The 18,438-nt window shown below is 41.5% G+C and overlaps 2 protein-coding genes across 5 annotated transcripts in view; both read left to right on the forward strand.

Annotated features, from left to right (window-relative positions):
• Positions 1 to 3,335: 3,335 nt before the first annotated feature.
• On the forward strand, positions 3,336 to 10,774 carry mrpl19 (mitochondrial ribosomal protein L19). The gene is made up of 6 exons (XM_003215319.4): positions 3,336 to 3,473; positions 4,656 to 4,773; positions 4,869 to 4,987; positions 8,532 to 8,666; positions 9,467 to 9,648; positions 10,379 to 10,774. The coding sequence occupies exons 1-6, from the start codon at positions 3,380 to 3,382 to the stop codon at positions 10,604 to 10,606; spliced, it is 876 nt and encodes a 291-aa protein (XP_003215367.2). The 5' UTR covers positions 3,336 to 3,379; the 3' UTR covers positions 10,607 to 10,774.
• A 4,401-nt stretch (positions 10,775 to 15,175) lies between these two features.
• Positions 15,176 to 18,438, forward strand: part of itsn2 (intersectin 2) — a 98,514-nt gene continuing 95,251 nt past the window's right edge. Inside the window, exon 1 of one of the 4 annotated variants that reach the window (XM_008116547.2) lies at positions 15,176 to 15,258. The gene's annotated coding sequence lies outside the window, so the exon portion shown is untranslated. Of the gene's footprint in view, positions 15,259 to 15,516; positions 15,799 to 18,438 lie in introns of those variants that run through there. The other 3 variants (XM_008116546.3, XM_016996235.2, XM_062957272.1) reach the window with 3 other exon arrangements.

Consider the following 18,438-nt stretch of genomic DNA (forward strand, 5'->3'; position numbering starts at 1 on the left):
AGAACATGGCCATACAGCCTGGAATACATACAACAACCCCATAGATAGAGAGATCTTTCTTTCTCTGTCCTCCCTTTGGGAAGAATGACAGGGGGAGTGGCTTCCACATTGGCCATGCCCCAGTGTTGTTTCCCTGCTGGGAGAAGCCATAGGGCCCTCCCAGGGAGCAACCCGTGCCTCCTCCTCCCTATTATTGAAAATCTGGCTACCAGTATTTAAAAAAACTCTAAAATCAGGACAGGAAATAAAGAACACCACTCAGAAGACAGAGGAATTCCAGACATGAAACAATCAGAGTCAGCTAACACCTTCCAACAAAGGATTCCCCCAGGCAGGAAGAAGCCAGGCTTTGAAACTGCAAGGCTATCCAATGCTAATCAAGCTGGCCAATTGCAACATTTACACTTAGCTCAAGCAGAAAATAATTCTTTCTCCCACTCTGGACCTTCCACAGATATATAAAAACAAGCCTCCTACAGAACAGTAAAACATCTAGGCATCCCCTGGGCAACATCCTTGCAGATGGCCAATTCTCTCACACCAGAAGTGACTTGCAGTTTCTCAAATCGCTCCTGACACACAAAAAATACAATAAAAATATAATTATAATATAGTAATATAATGTGCTGCAGGATGTCCCGCAACAAAAATTGTTTGCAGCTTAATAAACCTTTCCCCATGTTTTTATAATAGTACCCTAAGAAATAATGACAGTGATAAACCTAGGAGCAAAAATCATGGTGTAATACTGACTTGGCCATGGTGGTCCATGCCTTAGTTACCTCCAGGATGGATTATTGCAATGCCCTCTACGTGGGGCTGCCCTTGAAGACGACCCGGAAACTACAACTAGTCCAACGATTGGCAGCCAGACTGCTAACCAGAGCAACTTACAAGGAGCGGTCAACCCCCCTGTTTAAGGAGCTCCATTGGCTGCCATTCACTTTCCGGTCCCAATTCAAGGTGCAGGTACTTACCTACAAAGCCCTGAACGGCTTGGGACCCTTCTACCTCTGCGACTGCCTTTCCCCTTATGAACCTGCACGATCTCTTCGATCATCAGGGGAGGCCCTCGTCTCGTTCCCTTCACTATTGCAGGCTCGGCTTGCTGGAACGAGGGAAAGGGCCTTCCCAGCTTTGGAATTCGCTCCCTAGGGAGATCAGATTGGCTCCAACCCTGTCTGTCTTTGTGAAACAGCTGAAGACATGGCTATTTCAGTGTGTGTTTGATTAATTCACCAACATGATAGACTCTTTCACAGAGACATTACTTCTTAGCACTTTAATCCCTTCCTACCTTACCTTATCCCATATTATCCCAGTTGACTCTCTGACACTTGTTTATGCACTTTATTAAAGCTTTAGATATTGTGTTTTATATGCCTGACCCCTTTTATCTCCAGTGGTTGATGCTGTATTATTACTCATTTGTTCTGATTTTATGTGTTTTATTGTGATTTTATAATGTTTAAATTGTTTATTTTATTTGATTTATGTTATTACTGTTTTGTTTTGATATTCATTGTAATTGCTTTATTCTGTTTTGTTTTGGGCATCGCCCCATGTTAGCCGCCCCGAGTCCCTTTGGGGAGATGGTGGTGGGATAGAAAAAAAAGTATTATTAATAATAATAATAATATATTCTAATATTCTAATAATATATATCAATAATTTAATACAATTATAATAATATAATTATGCTGTAATACAGTTATAATATGATATTATAATATAATAATATATTAACCATAATAAAATATAATAATAATGTAATACAATTATAATGATATAATAAGTAGTGGTATCTCTCAATCACCTTGCTGGGGCCCATGAAAAGGATTTTCACTCTCAGTATCCCTCCTTTCCATTGTTAGGCCACAGAGCCTCAGTTTCACATAACTCACCAAGCCGAATTGAGTGGCGAGGAGACAGGACAAGCCATCCCTTGTGGCCCTGCCCACACTGGTTGCTGAAGGGTGGAGACTCCTTGGCCATTGCTGGGTAGATGCGGGGAATGCTGTGGATGTAGCCTATCTGGATTTCAGTAAGGCCTTCAACAATGTCCTCCATGATCTTCTGGCAAACAAGCTACTCAACTGTGGGCTAGGCAAAACTACAGTTAGGTGGATCTGTAATTGGCTAAGCGAACGAACCCAAAGGGTGCTCACCAATGCGTTGTCTTCATCTTGGAAAGAAGTCACGAGTGGAGTGCCACAGGGCTCCATCCTGGGCCCAGTTCTGTTCAACATCTTTATTAACGACTTAGACGAAGGGTTAGAAGGCACGATCATCAAGTTTGACACCAAACTGGGAGGGATAGCCAACACTCCAGAAGAAAGGAGCAGAATTCAAAACGATCTTGACAGACTAGAGAGATGGGCCGAAACTAACAAAATGAAGTTCAACAGGGACAAATGCAAGATACTTCACTTCTACAGAAAAAATGGAATGCAAAGATACAGAATGGGGGACGATGCCTGGCTCGACAGCAGTACGTGTGAAAAAGACCTTGGAATCATCATGGACAACAAGTTAAACATGAGCCAACAATGTGATGCAGCGGCGAAAAAAGCCAATGGGATTTTCGTTTGCATAAATAGGAGAATAGCATCTAGATTCAGGGAAGTCATGCTATCCCTCTATTCTGCCTTGGTCGGACCACACCTGGAATACTGTGTCCAATTCTGAGCACTGCAATTGAAGGGAGATATTGACAAGCTGGAAAGCATCCAGAGGAGGGCAACTAAAATGATCAAGGGTCTGGAGAACAAGCCCTATGAGGAGCAGCTTAAAGAACTGGGTATGTTTAGCTTGCAGAAGAGAAGGCTGAGAGGAGACATGATAGCCATGTACAAATACGTGAGGGGAAGTCATAGGGAGGAGGGAGCAAGCTTGTTTTCTGCTGCACTGCAGACTAGGACGCAGAACCATGGCTTTAAAGTACAGGAAAGGAGTTTCCACCTGAACATCAGGAAGAACTTCCTCACTGTGAGGGCTGTTCGGCAGTGGAACTCTCTGCTCCGACTGTGGTGGGAGCTCCTTCTTTGGAGGCTTTTAAGCAGAGGCTGGATGGCCATCTGTCGGGGTGTTTTGAATGAAATTTTCCTGCTTCTTGCAGGGGGTTGGACTGGATGGCCCGCGAGGTCTCTTCCAACTCTACTATTCTATGATTCTATGATTGTTGTCTACTTGATCGCAAAGTACAAGGAAAGGCACAAGGATTATGTTCACATATAAAATAATAATTGAAAATGCAAATATCGTGCCTCTGGGAAAGCAAGTCCCTCTACTGCAAACCCCAGCCAGCACGCTTTCCTCCCAGGCAGCGGTTGCATTACATTTGTGCCCAAGAGGCTGCCGTAGCTATCCATTTCTGCGCATGCGCCTCAGCTGCCAGGGAAGCGCTCATTCCTCAACAATTATGGCGGCTGTTTGGAAAAGGAGCTGTATGCTGCCAGGAGTCGCCCGCAGCAGTAAGTGTAACTTTGGCCAAGGCGCCTCGGCCCCGTATTCTGGAATGCCCTTCGTCGCTCTTAGTGAAGTGGAAGTCTTCTCACCACCCAAGATAAATAAAAAAGGGTCACTTTTTTGGAAGGGGGAAGCGGAAGTATTGTACCAAAGGGGTTGGAGCTGGAACTGGCGCCCATAAATTGGAGCGCATCAGCCTGAGGCTCAGGGCGCGTCAACTCTGTAGAATGAGTCCGGTTTGACCCCGCTTTAACTGCCATGGCTCAATGGCAGAATCCTGGGCCCCTTCCACACAGCTGAAATAAAATCCCACATATTCTGCTTTTAACTGGAATATATGGCAGTGTGGACTCGGATAACCCAGTTCAAAGCAGATGTTGTGGATTTTCTGCCTTGATATTCTGGGTTATATGGCTTATATTCAGTTTCAAAGCAGATCATGTGGGATTTTATTCAGTTGTGTGGAAGGGATCTATGTTATCTGAGTCCACACTGCCATATGATCCAGTTCAATGTGGATTTTATACAGCTGTGTAGAAGGGGCCATTGAACACACTCAGGATATATATCTGGAGTTTATTTCCCAAAGATACCACATCCCCCCCCCATTTTTTTTTTGGAAAAACTGAGTTATAACTGGCAGCACATTGTTTGCTACGAGTAGAATATTATGTACAGATCAAAACTATCACAAGGTATCAAACCACTTTGGTATGGGGCCTGGAAAATGGCATTTTATAGCAAAAGATTGCTCCACAGATATGTGTGTGTGTGAGAGAGAGAGCGCACATGCCTTCAAGTCATCTGGTGACGAATTTTGAATTTTCTCCCCCTCGTTCAGCAAGGATTGCCCCGGGCCCTTCCACACATCCATATAACCCAGAATATCAAGGCAGATAATCCACAATATCTGCTTTGAACTGAATTATCTGAGTCCACACTACCATATAATCCAGTTCAATGTGGATTTTATACAGCTTTGTGGAAGGGGCTAACATAAAAATTCTGATCTCAGATGTTTCTGTAAGGCTGCGGTCACAAGCTGGGCTAGGCATAAGCTCCTTGCATTTTGATAGCATTCCAAGTAAATTTTATGGAGTCAGATTGCAGAGAATAGTTTGTTTGAATATAAAAGAGGCTTCTTAATAAAATGTAGTCCAGTATTAACACAAGCTTTTCTTTTGAAGGGTGCCTTTCTCTTTCTTTTGAACGCCTCAGCTCTAAAGATGAAAAATCAACAAAATTTAAGCCACCTCCAAAACCAGTCATTGTGGATGAGTCAAAACTTCATGCAACAGAAAGAAAGTAAAATGATTTTTATTTCACATATAGTTATGCCACATTTCTTTCATCTAAAGCAGTGTTGCCATTTTTAACCAAGCTGTTTTTGTGTTTGACAGGTTTCTCAGTCCTGAATTCATCCCTCCTCGGCAGAGAATAAATCCTTTGAAATTCTACATTGAAAGGAGAGACATGGTGCAAAGGAGGAAAGTAATGAATATTCCAGAATTCTATGCTGGTCAGTAGCCTGTCATAGAATGGTGGTTATTGAATGCCTTCGATTCACTTCCAACTTATGGCAACCCGAAGGCCTATCTCGGGGGTGGGGGTGGCAAGATTTGTTTAAAGGGGGCCTTTGCTTTCATCTGAGGCAGAGAGAGTGTGACTTGCCCAGGTTCACCCAAAAGATTTCAATGGCTGAGCAGATTTCCAGAATCATAGTCCAGTACTCAAAGCACTCAACCAAACTGGTTCTCTGTATATATCACAAAAATGGTTGTGAATTTGATAGTAGTGTCAATGTACCTTGAAAAAGATAAATTCCCAAATACCCTAAAACAAATTTTGAGTCCATGGTATTCCAGACTCAGCAATCTATATATATAAAAGAGTGATGGCATCACGGCGATTCACAAAACAACAAAACTACAGGCCCCCCAACCTCAAAATTTGACAACACAACCCATCATCCACGCCTCAAGGTTGATACAACAAAAAGAAAAGAAAAATAAAGTCCTAATTAGAGGGAGAGCAATAATTTTTTTATCCAATTGCTGCCAGTTTAGAGGGCTAATCTCTGCCCACTTGGTTGCCTAGCAACCAAGGGACAGCCAGGTTTCAGTTAGGGGACAGGCAGATTTAGGCCTCAGACTTCTTCCACAGATTATCTAATTTGCACTGGATTATATGGCAGTGTAGACTCAAGGCCCTTCAACACAGCTATATTACCCATTTATAATCTTATATTATCTGCTTTGCACTGGATTATCTTGACTCCACACTACCATATAATCCACTTCAGTGTGCATTTTATACAGCTGTGAAGAAGGAGCCTCATATAATCCAGTTCTGAGCAGATAATATAAGATTAGAAATATACAGTAGAGTCTCACTTATCCAACGTAAACAGGCCGGTAGGATAAGTGAATATGTTGGATAATAAGAAGGGATTCAGGAAAAGCCAATTAAACATCAAATTAGGTAATCGTTATACAAATTAAGCACCAAAACATCATATTATACAACAAATTCGACAGAAAAAGTAGTTCCATGCGCAGTAATGCTATGTAGTATTTACAGTAGAGTCTCACTTATCCAACACTCGCTTATCCAACATTCTGGATTATCCAACGCATTTTTGTAGTCAATGCTTTCAATATATCGTGATATTTTGGTGCTAAATTCATAAATACAGTAATTACTACATAGCATTACTGTGTACTGAACTACTTTTTCTGACAAATTTGTTGTCTAACATGATGTTTTGGTGCTTAATTTGTAAAATCATAACTTAATTTGATGTTTAATAGGGTTATCCTTAATTCCTCATTATCCAACATATTCGCTTATCCAACGTTCTGCTGGCCCGTTTATGTTGGATAAGTGAGACTCTACTGTGCTGTATTTACAAATTTACCACTAAAATATCACAATGAATTTAAAACACTGACTACAAAAACATTGATTATGAAAAGGCAGGCTGCGTTGGATAATCCAGAACATTGTATAAGCGAATGTTGGATAAGTGAGATTTTTCTTTAATATGAAATAATTACTGGGATAGAATAATGCAGAACAATATAATCTCTAAAACCAGGACAGTAAATAAACAGGGGAATTCCACACAGGAAACAATCAGGGCCAGCTAACACCTCCCAACAAAGTATTCCCATCATCAAAGTCTGGCAAATCCTCTGTTTTCTCAGGGCCACAGACAGTAGAAGCACATAAAATATTGCAAACAACACCACTCTGAAAACAAGGGAATTCCAGACAGGAAACAATCAGGGCCAGCTAACACCTCCCAACAAAAAATTCACTCAGGGAGGAAACAGCCAGGCTTTAAAGCTGCAAGGCCATTACATCCTAATCATTTTTCCTAATTGCAGCATTCATACTTGCCTCCAACAAACAAAAAAAACCAATCAGAAATATTGTATATTCACAACCTTTAGGAAATAATATCCCCTGATGGCGCAGTGTGTTAAAGTGCTGAGCTGCTGAACTTCTGGACCGAAAGGCCACAGGTTTGAATTTGGGGAGCGGAGAGAGCCCCCACTGTTAGCCCCAGCTTCTGCCAACCCAGAAGTTCGAAAAAATGCAAATGTGAGTGCATCAATAGGTACTGCTCCGGCGGGAAGGTAACACCGCTCCATGTAGTCATCCCACATGACCTTGGAGGAGTCTACGGACAACGTCGGCTCTTCGGCTTAGAAATGGAGATGAGCACCAACCTCCAGAGTAAGACACGACTGGACTTAATGTCTGGGGAAAACCTTTACCCTTGACCTTAATTACCACCAATTCCTCAATACTTTATTCCCCATACCACCATACTTCGCCACAGCAACGCATGGCCGGGCACAGCTAGTATGTACTATAAATCAATAGAGTACTTTCCAATTCTCCAGTAGAAAGTTACTTTTAAAAGTCCTGTGAAGTGTTGTGTTTCTTCGGATTAATAGATTATGTTACCAAATTGGATGTACAGAAGAGTCTCGCTTATCCAACCTTTTGCTTATCCAACGTTCTGTATTATTCAACGCAGTCTGGCTCCCACCTGGTTCCATAGCTGTTTCTCTAAGCTGCAATGTGCAGCGGGTCAACACGTCCAACAACAACACAAGTGCAACCACACTCCCAAACAAGTGGCAGACCTGTTGTAAAACATGATGTTTTGGTGCTTAGTTTGTAAAATCATAATGTAATTCGATGTTTAATAGGCTTTTCCTTTATCCCTCATTATCCAACATTTTCACTTATCCAATGTTCTGCCGGCCCATTTATGTTGAATAAGTGAGACTCTACTGTCATTTTAAAACAGGTTCATTTTCAGTGTATTCATACCAAAAGCACACATTCACAACTTGAACAGTGTTTCACTACTCTTGCTAAAGTTATTTTAGTTTTAGAATATGTAGTCTGCCCTTTTTTGCATTGGTATTCTAGGCAGATTCCAAATCATTATTTGGAATTGGTTTGGACATACCAATATGTATGTATTAATTTAAATATCAACACAAACAAAGAGAACTAAAATACTAATAGATTTTAAAATAGCGAACACTAGAATCATAAAGTTGAAATGTACCCCAAGGCTATCTGGTTTAATCTCCTTTGAGCTCAGGAATCTATCACTAAAGTACCTCTGAGAGGTTGGCATCCAACCTGTTTAAAATCTTCCATAAAGTAGAAAAGTCTACCAACTTCTGAGGGCCCTTCTACACAGCCCTATATCCCAAAATATCAGAGCAGAAAATCCCACAGTATCTGCTTTGAACTGGGTTATCCGAGTCCACACTGATGTATAGTCCAGTTCAAATCAGATAATGTGGGGTTTTATTCAGCTGTGTGGAAGGGCTTAACTAGGAGGAACTCTCGTAATTTGAAGTGGGCATGATCTCTGGTCTCATGACAAAGCAGTAGCATGGTAAATAATGATAAAATATCACTGTGGGCTCAGATTACTTTCTTGGAATTTTACTTAAGGAGAATTAACCTTGTGGTGTTTGATCTTACTATATTTTTCTAGATATTGCTTAGTTTCTCTTTACTCCTTGTAGGAAGTATACTTGCTGTTACTACAGCAGATCCCTATGCCAATGGAAGGACCAGCACTTTCGTAGGACTTTGTGTTCAGCGATCAGGAAGAGGACTTGGTGGAACCTTCGTACTTCGAAATGTAATAGAAGGACAGGGTAGGTACATGTTGTTCGACTAGGTGGCTCTCTTTTATGGGCAGAGGGAAGTGCTAGAAGCAAACATTGATTCACATGGCTCTGCAGGTACATTGTGTAGCCATGATAGAAATACATTTGAGGTTAGTACAATCTGAAGCCATTCTGGTTTATGCAAATAAATTAGATGTTGTGATTGAGTGATTCTGTTAATATCAAGTTAGTGTTGAGCATAGATCTGGATATTTCCAGTAGGCTTTTGATAACTTTTAGGCAGTAAGCTAAACTGATTGCCAATTACATGACTACTTTCTTTATTTGTTTGGTATATAGCAAGGACGGTAAATTGATGGTATGGATCTTTCAATCACTGGCTATAGCCACATTTTACTATTATTTAATTTGAGTTTGCTTTTATATGTGTGGTTTTATGTAAATGTGTTATTGTTTTTAAGTATTGATATATTGGGTATTATTTATTGTGTGGCACCTTTGTGTGATATTTTGTAAGCAGCCTTGCGTCCTTATGGGAGTTGGTGGTGGGGTATAAATAAAATGTTGTTGTTTTATTTAAGCATTCAATTGAAAGTGTGGACTATTACAAATAAATTCTATGGGAAGCCTAGTCTGTTAGCTGGAGTGCAGTCAACTGTTTCATATATAGTTTACTACTTGTAAATTCAATCTTCTTGCCAAAAGCTGTATAGCTCCAGATTTCTTTCTCCTGGCAAAGTTGTCCTACAGCAGCTATAACTATTATCCACTTTAATAAATTCATTCTCTGGGCCAGATACAATACTTACTAAAACACTTTTTTTAAGGTATTGAAATTTGCTATGAACTGTACAACCCTTTAATCCAAGAAATCAAGGTTCTGAAACTTGAGAAAAGATTGGATGAGAACCTGATGTATTTACGAGATGCCCTTCCAGAGTACAGCACTGTTGATGTTAACATGAAACCTATACCAGTTCCATTGAATGAAGATGTTCCTGTTAACAAGGTAATATCAAGAGATAACAGATAAATGGGGCTAAATGCTAGCTGTATTTGAAGAGAATCTTGCATTGTGAATGTATTTTCTGATGGACCTAATTGCTTTGTGGCTACTATACTACTATACTCTTTAATAAATTCTAACCACCAAAGCAAGTAACTATGAGCCATTGAGTCAGTATCTCCCATTGTGAATGGCTAGCAACTTTTTTGACAGAAGAAAACAATGCTTTGAAAAAAATTCTTATAATTATTATTTCCAAACACTAAAAACACTGCAAATTTCTAAGGATTACTTCTTGAAGATCGCCACTTGAACATTCCCAGTTTGAGAAGAAAAACTAATTAGCATCTTTAGGGAGTTCTATAATAAGATCTTTTGGGCTGTTGTCTTTGTTCTATTATTAATTATCTCTGTGTGTTTCCATTCTGTTATAACCAAAATAAAAGTTTAAATACAGCTCTAAATCTTTATGATAAACCATAACAGAATATAATGCATATTAATTTCTGTGCTCTGACAAAAACATAATTGCAAGCCTATTATCAGTGCTAAACATTTTCTGGATGACAAATCCATAAGTAGTTCCAGAGTGTAAAGAAAGCCCAGTGGCAATTTCAGAGATGATTGGTATGAGAAACTATTACAAGTCTGTATAATATAATATACAGTAATAAAAGACAGACTAAAACAGCAAAATGCATGACCTAATATACTTTACTTTTCATTGCATTAGATGAAGGTCAAAATGAAACCAAGACCCTGGTCGAGACGCTGGGAGCATCCTAGGTTCAATATCCAAGGCATCGATTTTGACTTATATCTCCACGAAAAAGCCAAACAAAGAGTAGAAAAGTGGAAAACGCCCTGGAATGAATTTGATATGATGAAAGAGTATGATACATCAAAAATTGAAAAGAAAATCTGGGAAGAAGTCAACAAAGAGCTGGAGGGGAAAGTATAGAAATCATGGAAAACTTTATCTAGGAAGATCAATGCTGTTAATTTTGCTTTATTGTTTCTTCAGTGATCAACTCTTGAAAAATATCCATGTATGTAAAGTATATTGAAATAGCTGTTTCTATGTAAGCTATACCTATTGACTTCAAATAATGACTGCTTATTTATATTATTTTGTGGGTTCATTTTATATTTATTAGATTTTACATTTAAAATCCAATATATAGGGACTAACCTTGGACCTGAAGGAAGTGATTCGGTCCATTTGTGTCTACTATTGTAAGAGTAGCAGAAAACAGAAATCCTGTTATATTTTGAACTCAGATGTACTTCTGGAGTAGGTATGCAGAAGAAAAAGAAATATGTCAACATGTTTCAGCCTTCCAGTTCCAATAATCTCTGATAATTCATGTTGGCTGGGATTGAGGATGAAACATCTTGTGTATGGAATGTGAGAACCATGAATCAGAGAAAACTACACATTGTAAAACAAGAAATGGAACATACAGAAATTGAAATACTTGGGTTGAGTGGGCTAAAGGGAATTATTTTGAAACATATAATAATAGTGCTTTACACAAGAAATGAAAATCTAAGAAAAAATGTTGTGACATTAATAATGGGGATAGATATTGCCAAAAGAGACAAAGGATACAATGCAGACTGAGTGAATAAGAAGACTTTAGGGGGGGAAAACTCCATCAAGATAATTATAGTTTAGGTCTATGCGCCTACTACAGAGTTAGAAGATGAAGAAATTATATGATCCTATGCTAGAGTCTACAAGTAAAGTTATCATTCACTAAAATAGCATTACAGTACTTCTTAATAATTGGGGATTGGAATGCAGTTAGTAGGGAAAAAGAAGATTATCAACGATTATAAGAAAATTTGATCTAGGATCAAGAAATTGAGGAGAGTGACTGAATGGATTTTGAGATATCAACACTGACATGCTTCAAAAGAGCAAATATGGCCAATATAGAAATTAAATAAGACTACATAATTGGAAATGGAAGATGGAGAAGCTCCATTTTTTGTAAAAACAAGACCAGAAGCAGATTGTGCCATAGACCATGAACTACCAATATCAGAAAATAGAATAAAGCTAAAGAACAGAAAAATGCCATGTCAAAATACAAACTGAAGAATATGATATAAAAATAGATTAAATATGATATAAAAATTAGATTTGCATTATTAAATCTGATTGAAAAATGTTGGACTGAAATTAGGCACTGTCAGGAGGGATGCAAAAAGACACTGCAGCCATAAAAAAAGAGAAGCCTCTGTGGGTGACAGATAAAACTCTTCACGCAGAAAACAAATGACTTCTGCAAAAGGGAAAAAGTAACTCCTATAAAAATCAATACATAGAAATAGAAGGTGACAACAACAAAGAACAAGAGATCTATTCCACATAATCTAAGAAGAAAATTTAAACCAAGAGTGGGAATGCAGTACAACCAACAGGGGAACTTGTAAATGACCAAATAGAAATAAAAATCGAATGGAAATCATACTTGGAGTACTATATAAAGATGACAGGATGGCAGATTCATTCAAGGAAGAACCATTTGAAAATGAACTTCCAGTTTTAGAAAGCGAAATGGAATCTGCACTCGGAGCACTTGGACTAGATTTCACTAGGACTAGATTTCATCCCAATAGTTGTTTCAAGATACAAAAGCATAATCCACTGTAGTTCTAACTAAAATCTGTGAGATTGGAAATGTTTACTATGTATTCCATTTCCAAAGAAAGGGGACACGAGGTATTACAAAATTCTACATCACTTTAACTGCCATGGCTCACAGTTATGAAATCAAGGGAGTTGTAGTTTAAGAAGATCTTTAACCTTTTCTGCTAGGCTGCTGGTGCATCACCAAACTATAAATCCTAGCATTCCATAGCATTGAGTTGTAGCAATTAAAGTAATGTCAAGCAGGGTTGTGTCATGTCAGCAGCAGTGAGCTTTAAATGTAAGGTTGATTTTATTGATTTTTCAATAATGATTTTAATTTAATATTTCAAGATTTTTTTCACACAAGAGAGGAAAATGGAACAGTTGGAGAAAAGGGGGGAATCAAGGGAAGGTGGGGATAGTTATTATTGTTGTTTAATCAATATTGTTATTGATTACCCCTTTATAAATATCTAGTATGTCACTGGGGGGAAAGGAGGTTGAGGGGATGGAGACCAAAACATTGTACAAAATTATAGCTGTTACATCTAATCTGGCCACGATGGTACACGCCTTAGTGTACCGTCTGGATTACTGTAATGTGCTCTATGTGGGGCTGCCTTTGAAGCATGCTCAGAAAGTTCAACTGGTCCAAAGAGCTGCAATCACGTTGCTCATTGGTCTGGCTAATGGGAGCGGTCCCCCCCCCACCCCCACTTTGCAGCAGCTTCACTGGCTGCCAGCCTGTTATCGGGTACAATTCAAAATGCTGGTTATGACCTTTAAAGCCCTAGATGGTTCAGGTCCAGGCTATTTGGACTATCGCATCCCCTTGTATGAACCTTCGCGGTGGTTGCCCCTCGATGCTGGAACTCACTTCTAAGGGAAGCCAGAATGGCTCCCTCCCTGCTGCCGCAACGGCAGGCTAAAACCTTTTTAGTCAGGCAGGCTTTCAAAGAAGGTTTTTAAGATTGTATGGGGCTGTTGTGATATTATATGCTTTTAATGATATTCAATACTGTTTTAATACTTGTATATTTTTATATTTTAAGTTGTATTGTAACGCTTTAGTGGTGAGCCGCTTTGAGTCTCTGTTTGGAGATATAAACATAATAATAGCCTGGCTATTATTATTATTATTATTATTATTATTATTATTAATATATATATATATATATATATATATATATATATATATATATATATATTTCACAACCATCCAAACAATGAATTATTTTTGTTTTTTTAAAAAAATGTTTTAAAATTTATATGGGGCTGGGTTCTGTTATTGTTAGCTGCCTTGAGTTCTTATGGGGGGAGAAGGCAGGATAGGAATAAGTTCGTCATAATAATGATTATTATTTATTTATATATTGTGCCAGAAGCAAACTGAGGGTACAGTTGTAATATATTTAAAACAAACAAAGTTTAAAAACTTGACATGATACTAAATGTTCTTTGACCAGTAGCTGGCCACTTGTAGTACCTCTGGTGTTGCTATAAAAAGGTCCTCCATTGTGTATGTGGCAGGGCAGAGGCTGCATTGTAGTAAGTGGTCTGTGGTTTGCTCTTCTCCATACACAAATGTTGTGGACTCCACTTTGTAACCCCATTTCTTAAGTTTGGCTCTGCATCTCGTGGTGCCAGAGCGCAGTCTGTTCAGTGCCTTCCAAGTCACCCAGTCTTCTGTGTGCCCAGGGGGGAGTCTGTCATTCGGTATTAGCCATGGATTGAGGATCCAGGTTTTAGCCTGCCACTTTTGGACTCTTGCTTGCTAAGGTGTTTCTGCGAGTATCTTAGAAAACTATTTCTTGATTTAAGGCGTTGGTATGCAGGCTGATATCCGAACAGGGAAGGACCAGAGATGTCACTGCCATGGTTCTTTCATTATTGGCTGCTACTTCCTGGCGGATGCCAGGTGGTGCAATACCAGCTAAACTGTATATTTCCAGTGGTGTGCGTGTAGACATCCTGTGATAATGCAGCATTCCAGGGCCAAAGAAGCAGATGGCGAAAACAGAACGCCTACCTCAGGGGAGCGTGTTTACTCCATCAATGTTTAACATGTACACACATGAGCAGCTACTGCCAGAAAGGACAGAAAGTTTCATCAATGCTGACGATTGTGCCATCACCGCTCAAGCAAGGAGCTTTTAAATGGTTGAACAGAAGCTCCTACTACATATTACAGAGAAAACCAGCTGATTCCTAATCCATCTAAAACACAGATGTGTGCTTTTCACCTTAAGAACAAACAAGCATCTCATGCCTTGAGGATTATTTGGGAAGTAATCCCACTAGAGCATTGCAACAAAACAAAATACTTTGGAGTTATCCTGGACCGTGCCTTGACTTACATGAAGCCCTGCTTGACTATCAGGCAAAAAGTGGGCGCTAGAAACAATATCATACGAAAGCTGACTGGCACAACCTGGGGATCACAACCAGATACAGCAGTGGTTCTCATCCTGGGGTCCCCAGGTGTTTTGGCCTACAATTACCAGAAATCAGTATCAGTATGCCAGCTGTTAGGATTTCTGGGAGTTGAAGGCCAAAAACATCTGGGGAGCCCAGATTGAGAACCACTGAGATACAGTGAAGTCATCTGCCCTTGCGCTTTGCTACTTTGCTGCTGAATACCCAATAAATGATGATGATGATGATGGGGCACTCTGTCCATGCTCCTGGGCGCCCCTGACTTCTCCAAGTGGCATCCAGATGTGTGGAGAGGGGTGTGCAGGTGTGGTGGGAGCTCACCTGGCGCGACCCCCCCCCCTTCCTCTCTCGCTCCAGGTCTCCTCCTCTTGACATTGTCCAGGCCTCTGCAGTGCTCTGGTTGGACCTCAACTGAGGCCAAGTGACTGACAGCTCGGGCACCGCCTCCGCCCGGACAAGCCCCGCCCCCTGTTCCCACAGGGCGGGGTTAATTGGAGGAGCAGCAGCTGAAGAGGAGGCGAAGACCCTCTCCAAAGGTGCGATATTGCGTGCGGTGCACCCTGGGGCTCCCTCCCTCTCTCCCCTGCTTTGGCCTCCTTCCCTCGTTGCCCTCCGCGCGGGCCAAATTCAGCCATGAGCGAATCTCCGCCCTGCCGGTGTTTTGGACTTCAACTCCCATAATTCCTCGCAGCCGGTACACTGGCTGGGATTTCTGGGAGTTGAAGTCCAAAGCACCTGAAGGGCCGAAGTTCGCCTATCCTTGCTTGTGAGGCCCTTCACATCAGGAACGCAGGTTTCCTTCCGGCCCAGAGAGAGGGAGAGAGAAGGGCCCTCGCCTTAGAGCGGGCTTCTCCGAGGCTTCAGGGCAGGAAGGGCATGGGCACACTTGGGCCCTGAAGGCGGGCGAGTGGGTGCTAGCCTTCCCTGTGGCCGCCGCCATGTTCTGGCTTTGACGCAGCCGCCCTCGAGGGGGAGAGAGGGAGGCGGAGCAGAAGCTCCGGGAAGCAGCTCGGAGGAGGGAGGGTGGCAGCCAAGCAGGGGCTGACTGACTGACGGGCGGGCAGGCGACGCAACAGGTAGGAGCACAGAGAAGGGCTTCTTCCCAAGGAGGGCCCGGCTCTGGCGTTGGCCGCGGCGGCACTTGGAGGAGGAAGGAAGGCAGGCAGGCCTAACCCCCCGAAGGAAGGCGCTGCCTGTGGGCGGCTGGGTGGGTGGGTGAGTGAGCGGGTGCTGAGAGGAAGGGCCGCTTCCGAAGCAGAGCCGGGCCCTGGCGTCCTTCCCCCTTCCTTCCCTCTCTCTCTCTCCCGGCCCCGTCTCCCTTCCGCCTGCTGTCAGCCACGGCGACGCAGGTGCACAGCGAGGCATAGGACGCTGCCATTTCCTCCTCCTGGCCTGCCTGGGACTGGTTGGGGGACGGGGGCGGGGAGAAAGGGGCCTTGGTGGCCGGGCGAAGGGGCGGCTGCTGCTGTTGCTGCTGCTGCTAATGGTGGCGATGATTGCCCATCTGTCAAACGCCTTGTTGCCTCCTACAGGCAGTCCCCAAGTGACGAACAAGATCAGTTCTGTAGGTTTGTTTAGAAGTTGAATTTGTATTCAAGGCGGAACAGGGACACTTTGAAAGTGTAACTCCCACCATATATGTGTGTGTGTGTGTATATATATATACACACACACACACACACACACACATAAATATACTATATATATTTGTACATCTGAAGTTGGATTTGTAGGTAAGTCTAAAGAGGAACACTTTTAAAGTGTAACTCCAGCCATACATATGTGTGTGTGTCTGATCTGTACATCTGAAGTTGAATTTGTATGTAAGTCTAAACAGGGACAGTTTTAAAGTGTAACTCCAGCCATATCTATCTATCTATAAAAGGTAAAGGTTTTCTCCTGACGTTAAATCCAGTAATGTCTGACTCTGGGGGTTGGTGCTCATCTCCATTTGTAAGCCGAAGAGCCAGTGTTGTCCGTAGACACCTCCAAGGTCATGTGGCCAGCATGACTGCATGGAGCGCCGTTACCTTCCTGCCGGAGTGGTATCTATTGATCTACTCACATTGGCATGTTTTCGAACTGCTAGGTTGGCAGAAGCTGGAGCTAACCGCGGCCGCTCACGCCGCTCCTGGGGATTGAACCTGGGACCTTTTGGTCTGCAGCTCAGTGCTTTAATGCACTTCGCCACCGGGGCTCCTACCTATCTATCTATACACATTATCTATCTATACACAGAGAGCACTGAACCCAGCTGACAACGTATCTGGACCAAATTTGGCACACTAATCCAACATGGCCAACTACGAATACTGGTAAAGTTTGGCAGTGGTTGTCCTTGACATAAGGGAGTTGCAGTTCACCTGCATCCAGAGAGTACTGAACCCATCTAACGACAAATCTCAGCCAATTTGGCACACAGACCCAACACGGCCAACTGTGCATAGTGGCAGGGTTTGGGGGTGATTGATATTGGCATCAGGGAGTTATAGTTCACCTGTCTTCAGAGAACACTGAACCCAGCAGATGACGGATCTGGACCAAATTGGGCACACAGACCCAAGATGGCCAACTGTGAATACTGGCGGAGTTTGGGGAGGATTAACCCAAGACTTTTGGGAATTGTAGTTCACCCACATCCTTATGCAGGAGCATTCATAAACAACAATAGTAAAGACTGATTTCTTTCCTAAGAAATAGTGTAATATATGACCAGACTGATATTACTTAATATCCAAAAACAAACAATGCCCTTTTCAAGTAATCCGGGCACTACCAGGTACCCAAGCTATATATGTGTGTGTGTGTGTGTGTATCTGTGTATGTATATGTGTTTGTGTGTGTATATATATATATAAATGTATGTGTGTGTTTTGGATGGCATAGGTAAGGGTTAACACCCTTGTGTGATGTTTCTTTTGCTGTCTGTGCCCCTCTTCAGAAGATTTCCCCTCACTTTCTGTCCCTGTGATAACTGGATTTTGGAAAAAAAATGGCTTGTTGTGGAAACAGGGATTGGTGTTAAAGTTTCATTGAGACTCCTTTCCCCATGATAACTTTTTCAGGAGTACATTTCCATTCCAAGAAGTAAATTTCTCTTCTTGTTGTCTCACCACCATTCTTGTAAGTCGGATGATTATTATTGAGGGACTGCCTATAATGGCAGAACTGACAAAAAACCCTTGTTGAATTCCTTGATTGTAAATTGTGCCATTTGTAGGTGGCCAGTTTTAGGTTCCTGGATGTCACTGTGAAGAAGGATCTGACCTGGGGCAACCATATGGCAGCATTGGTTAAGTGTGGCTATGTTGAATGACAATGTGACATTGGGTGCTCGGTGGTGGTGGTGGGGGTGGTGTGTGGAGGGATGGGTGTGTTGTTTTGTGGTGTATGCAGGGGAAGGCATGTAATTTTACTGTGCAATAGCACAATGACAAATAAAGCTATTCTATTCGCTATTCAATCCCTCTATCAACTTGCTGGCCATCAAAACAGAGCAAGCTATGCTTCTTTAAAAACTAAAATAATAAATAGTTCTGGGAAGATATATATTTATCCCCTGTATGAAATTTTGTGAATTTGCAATCTTCGTTGGTGTCTACTTTAGAGCTCTCTTGCTAGCGAAATACTGTACAGGCAGTCCCCGAGTTACAAATATCCAACTTACAAACAACTCATAGTTAAGAATGGAGGTGAAACAACAGAAAGTGGATGAA

The sequence above is a fragment of the Anolis carolinensis genome, chromosome 1 (assembly GCF_035594765.1).
Source record: "Anolis carolinensis isolate JA03-04 chromosome 1, rAnoCar3.1.pri, whole genome shotgun sequence".
NCBI lineage: Eukaryota > Metazoa > Chordata > Lepidosauria > Squamata > Dactyloidae > Anolis > Anolis carolinensis.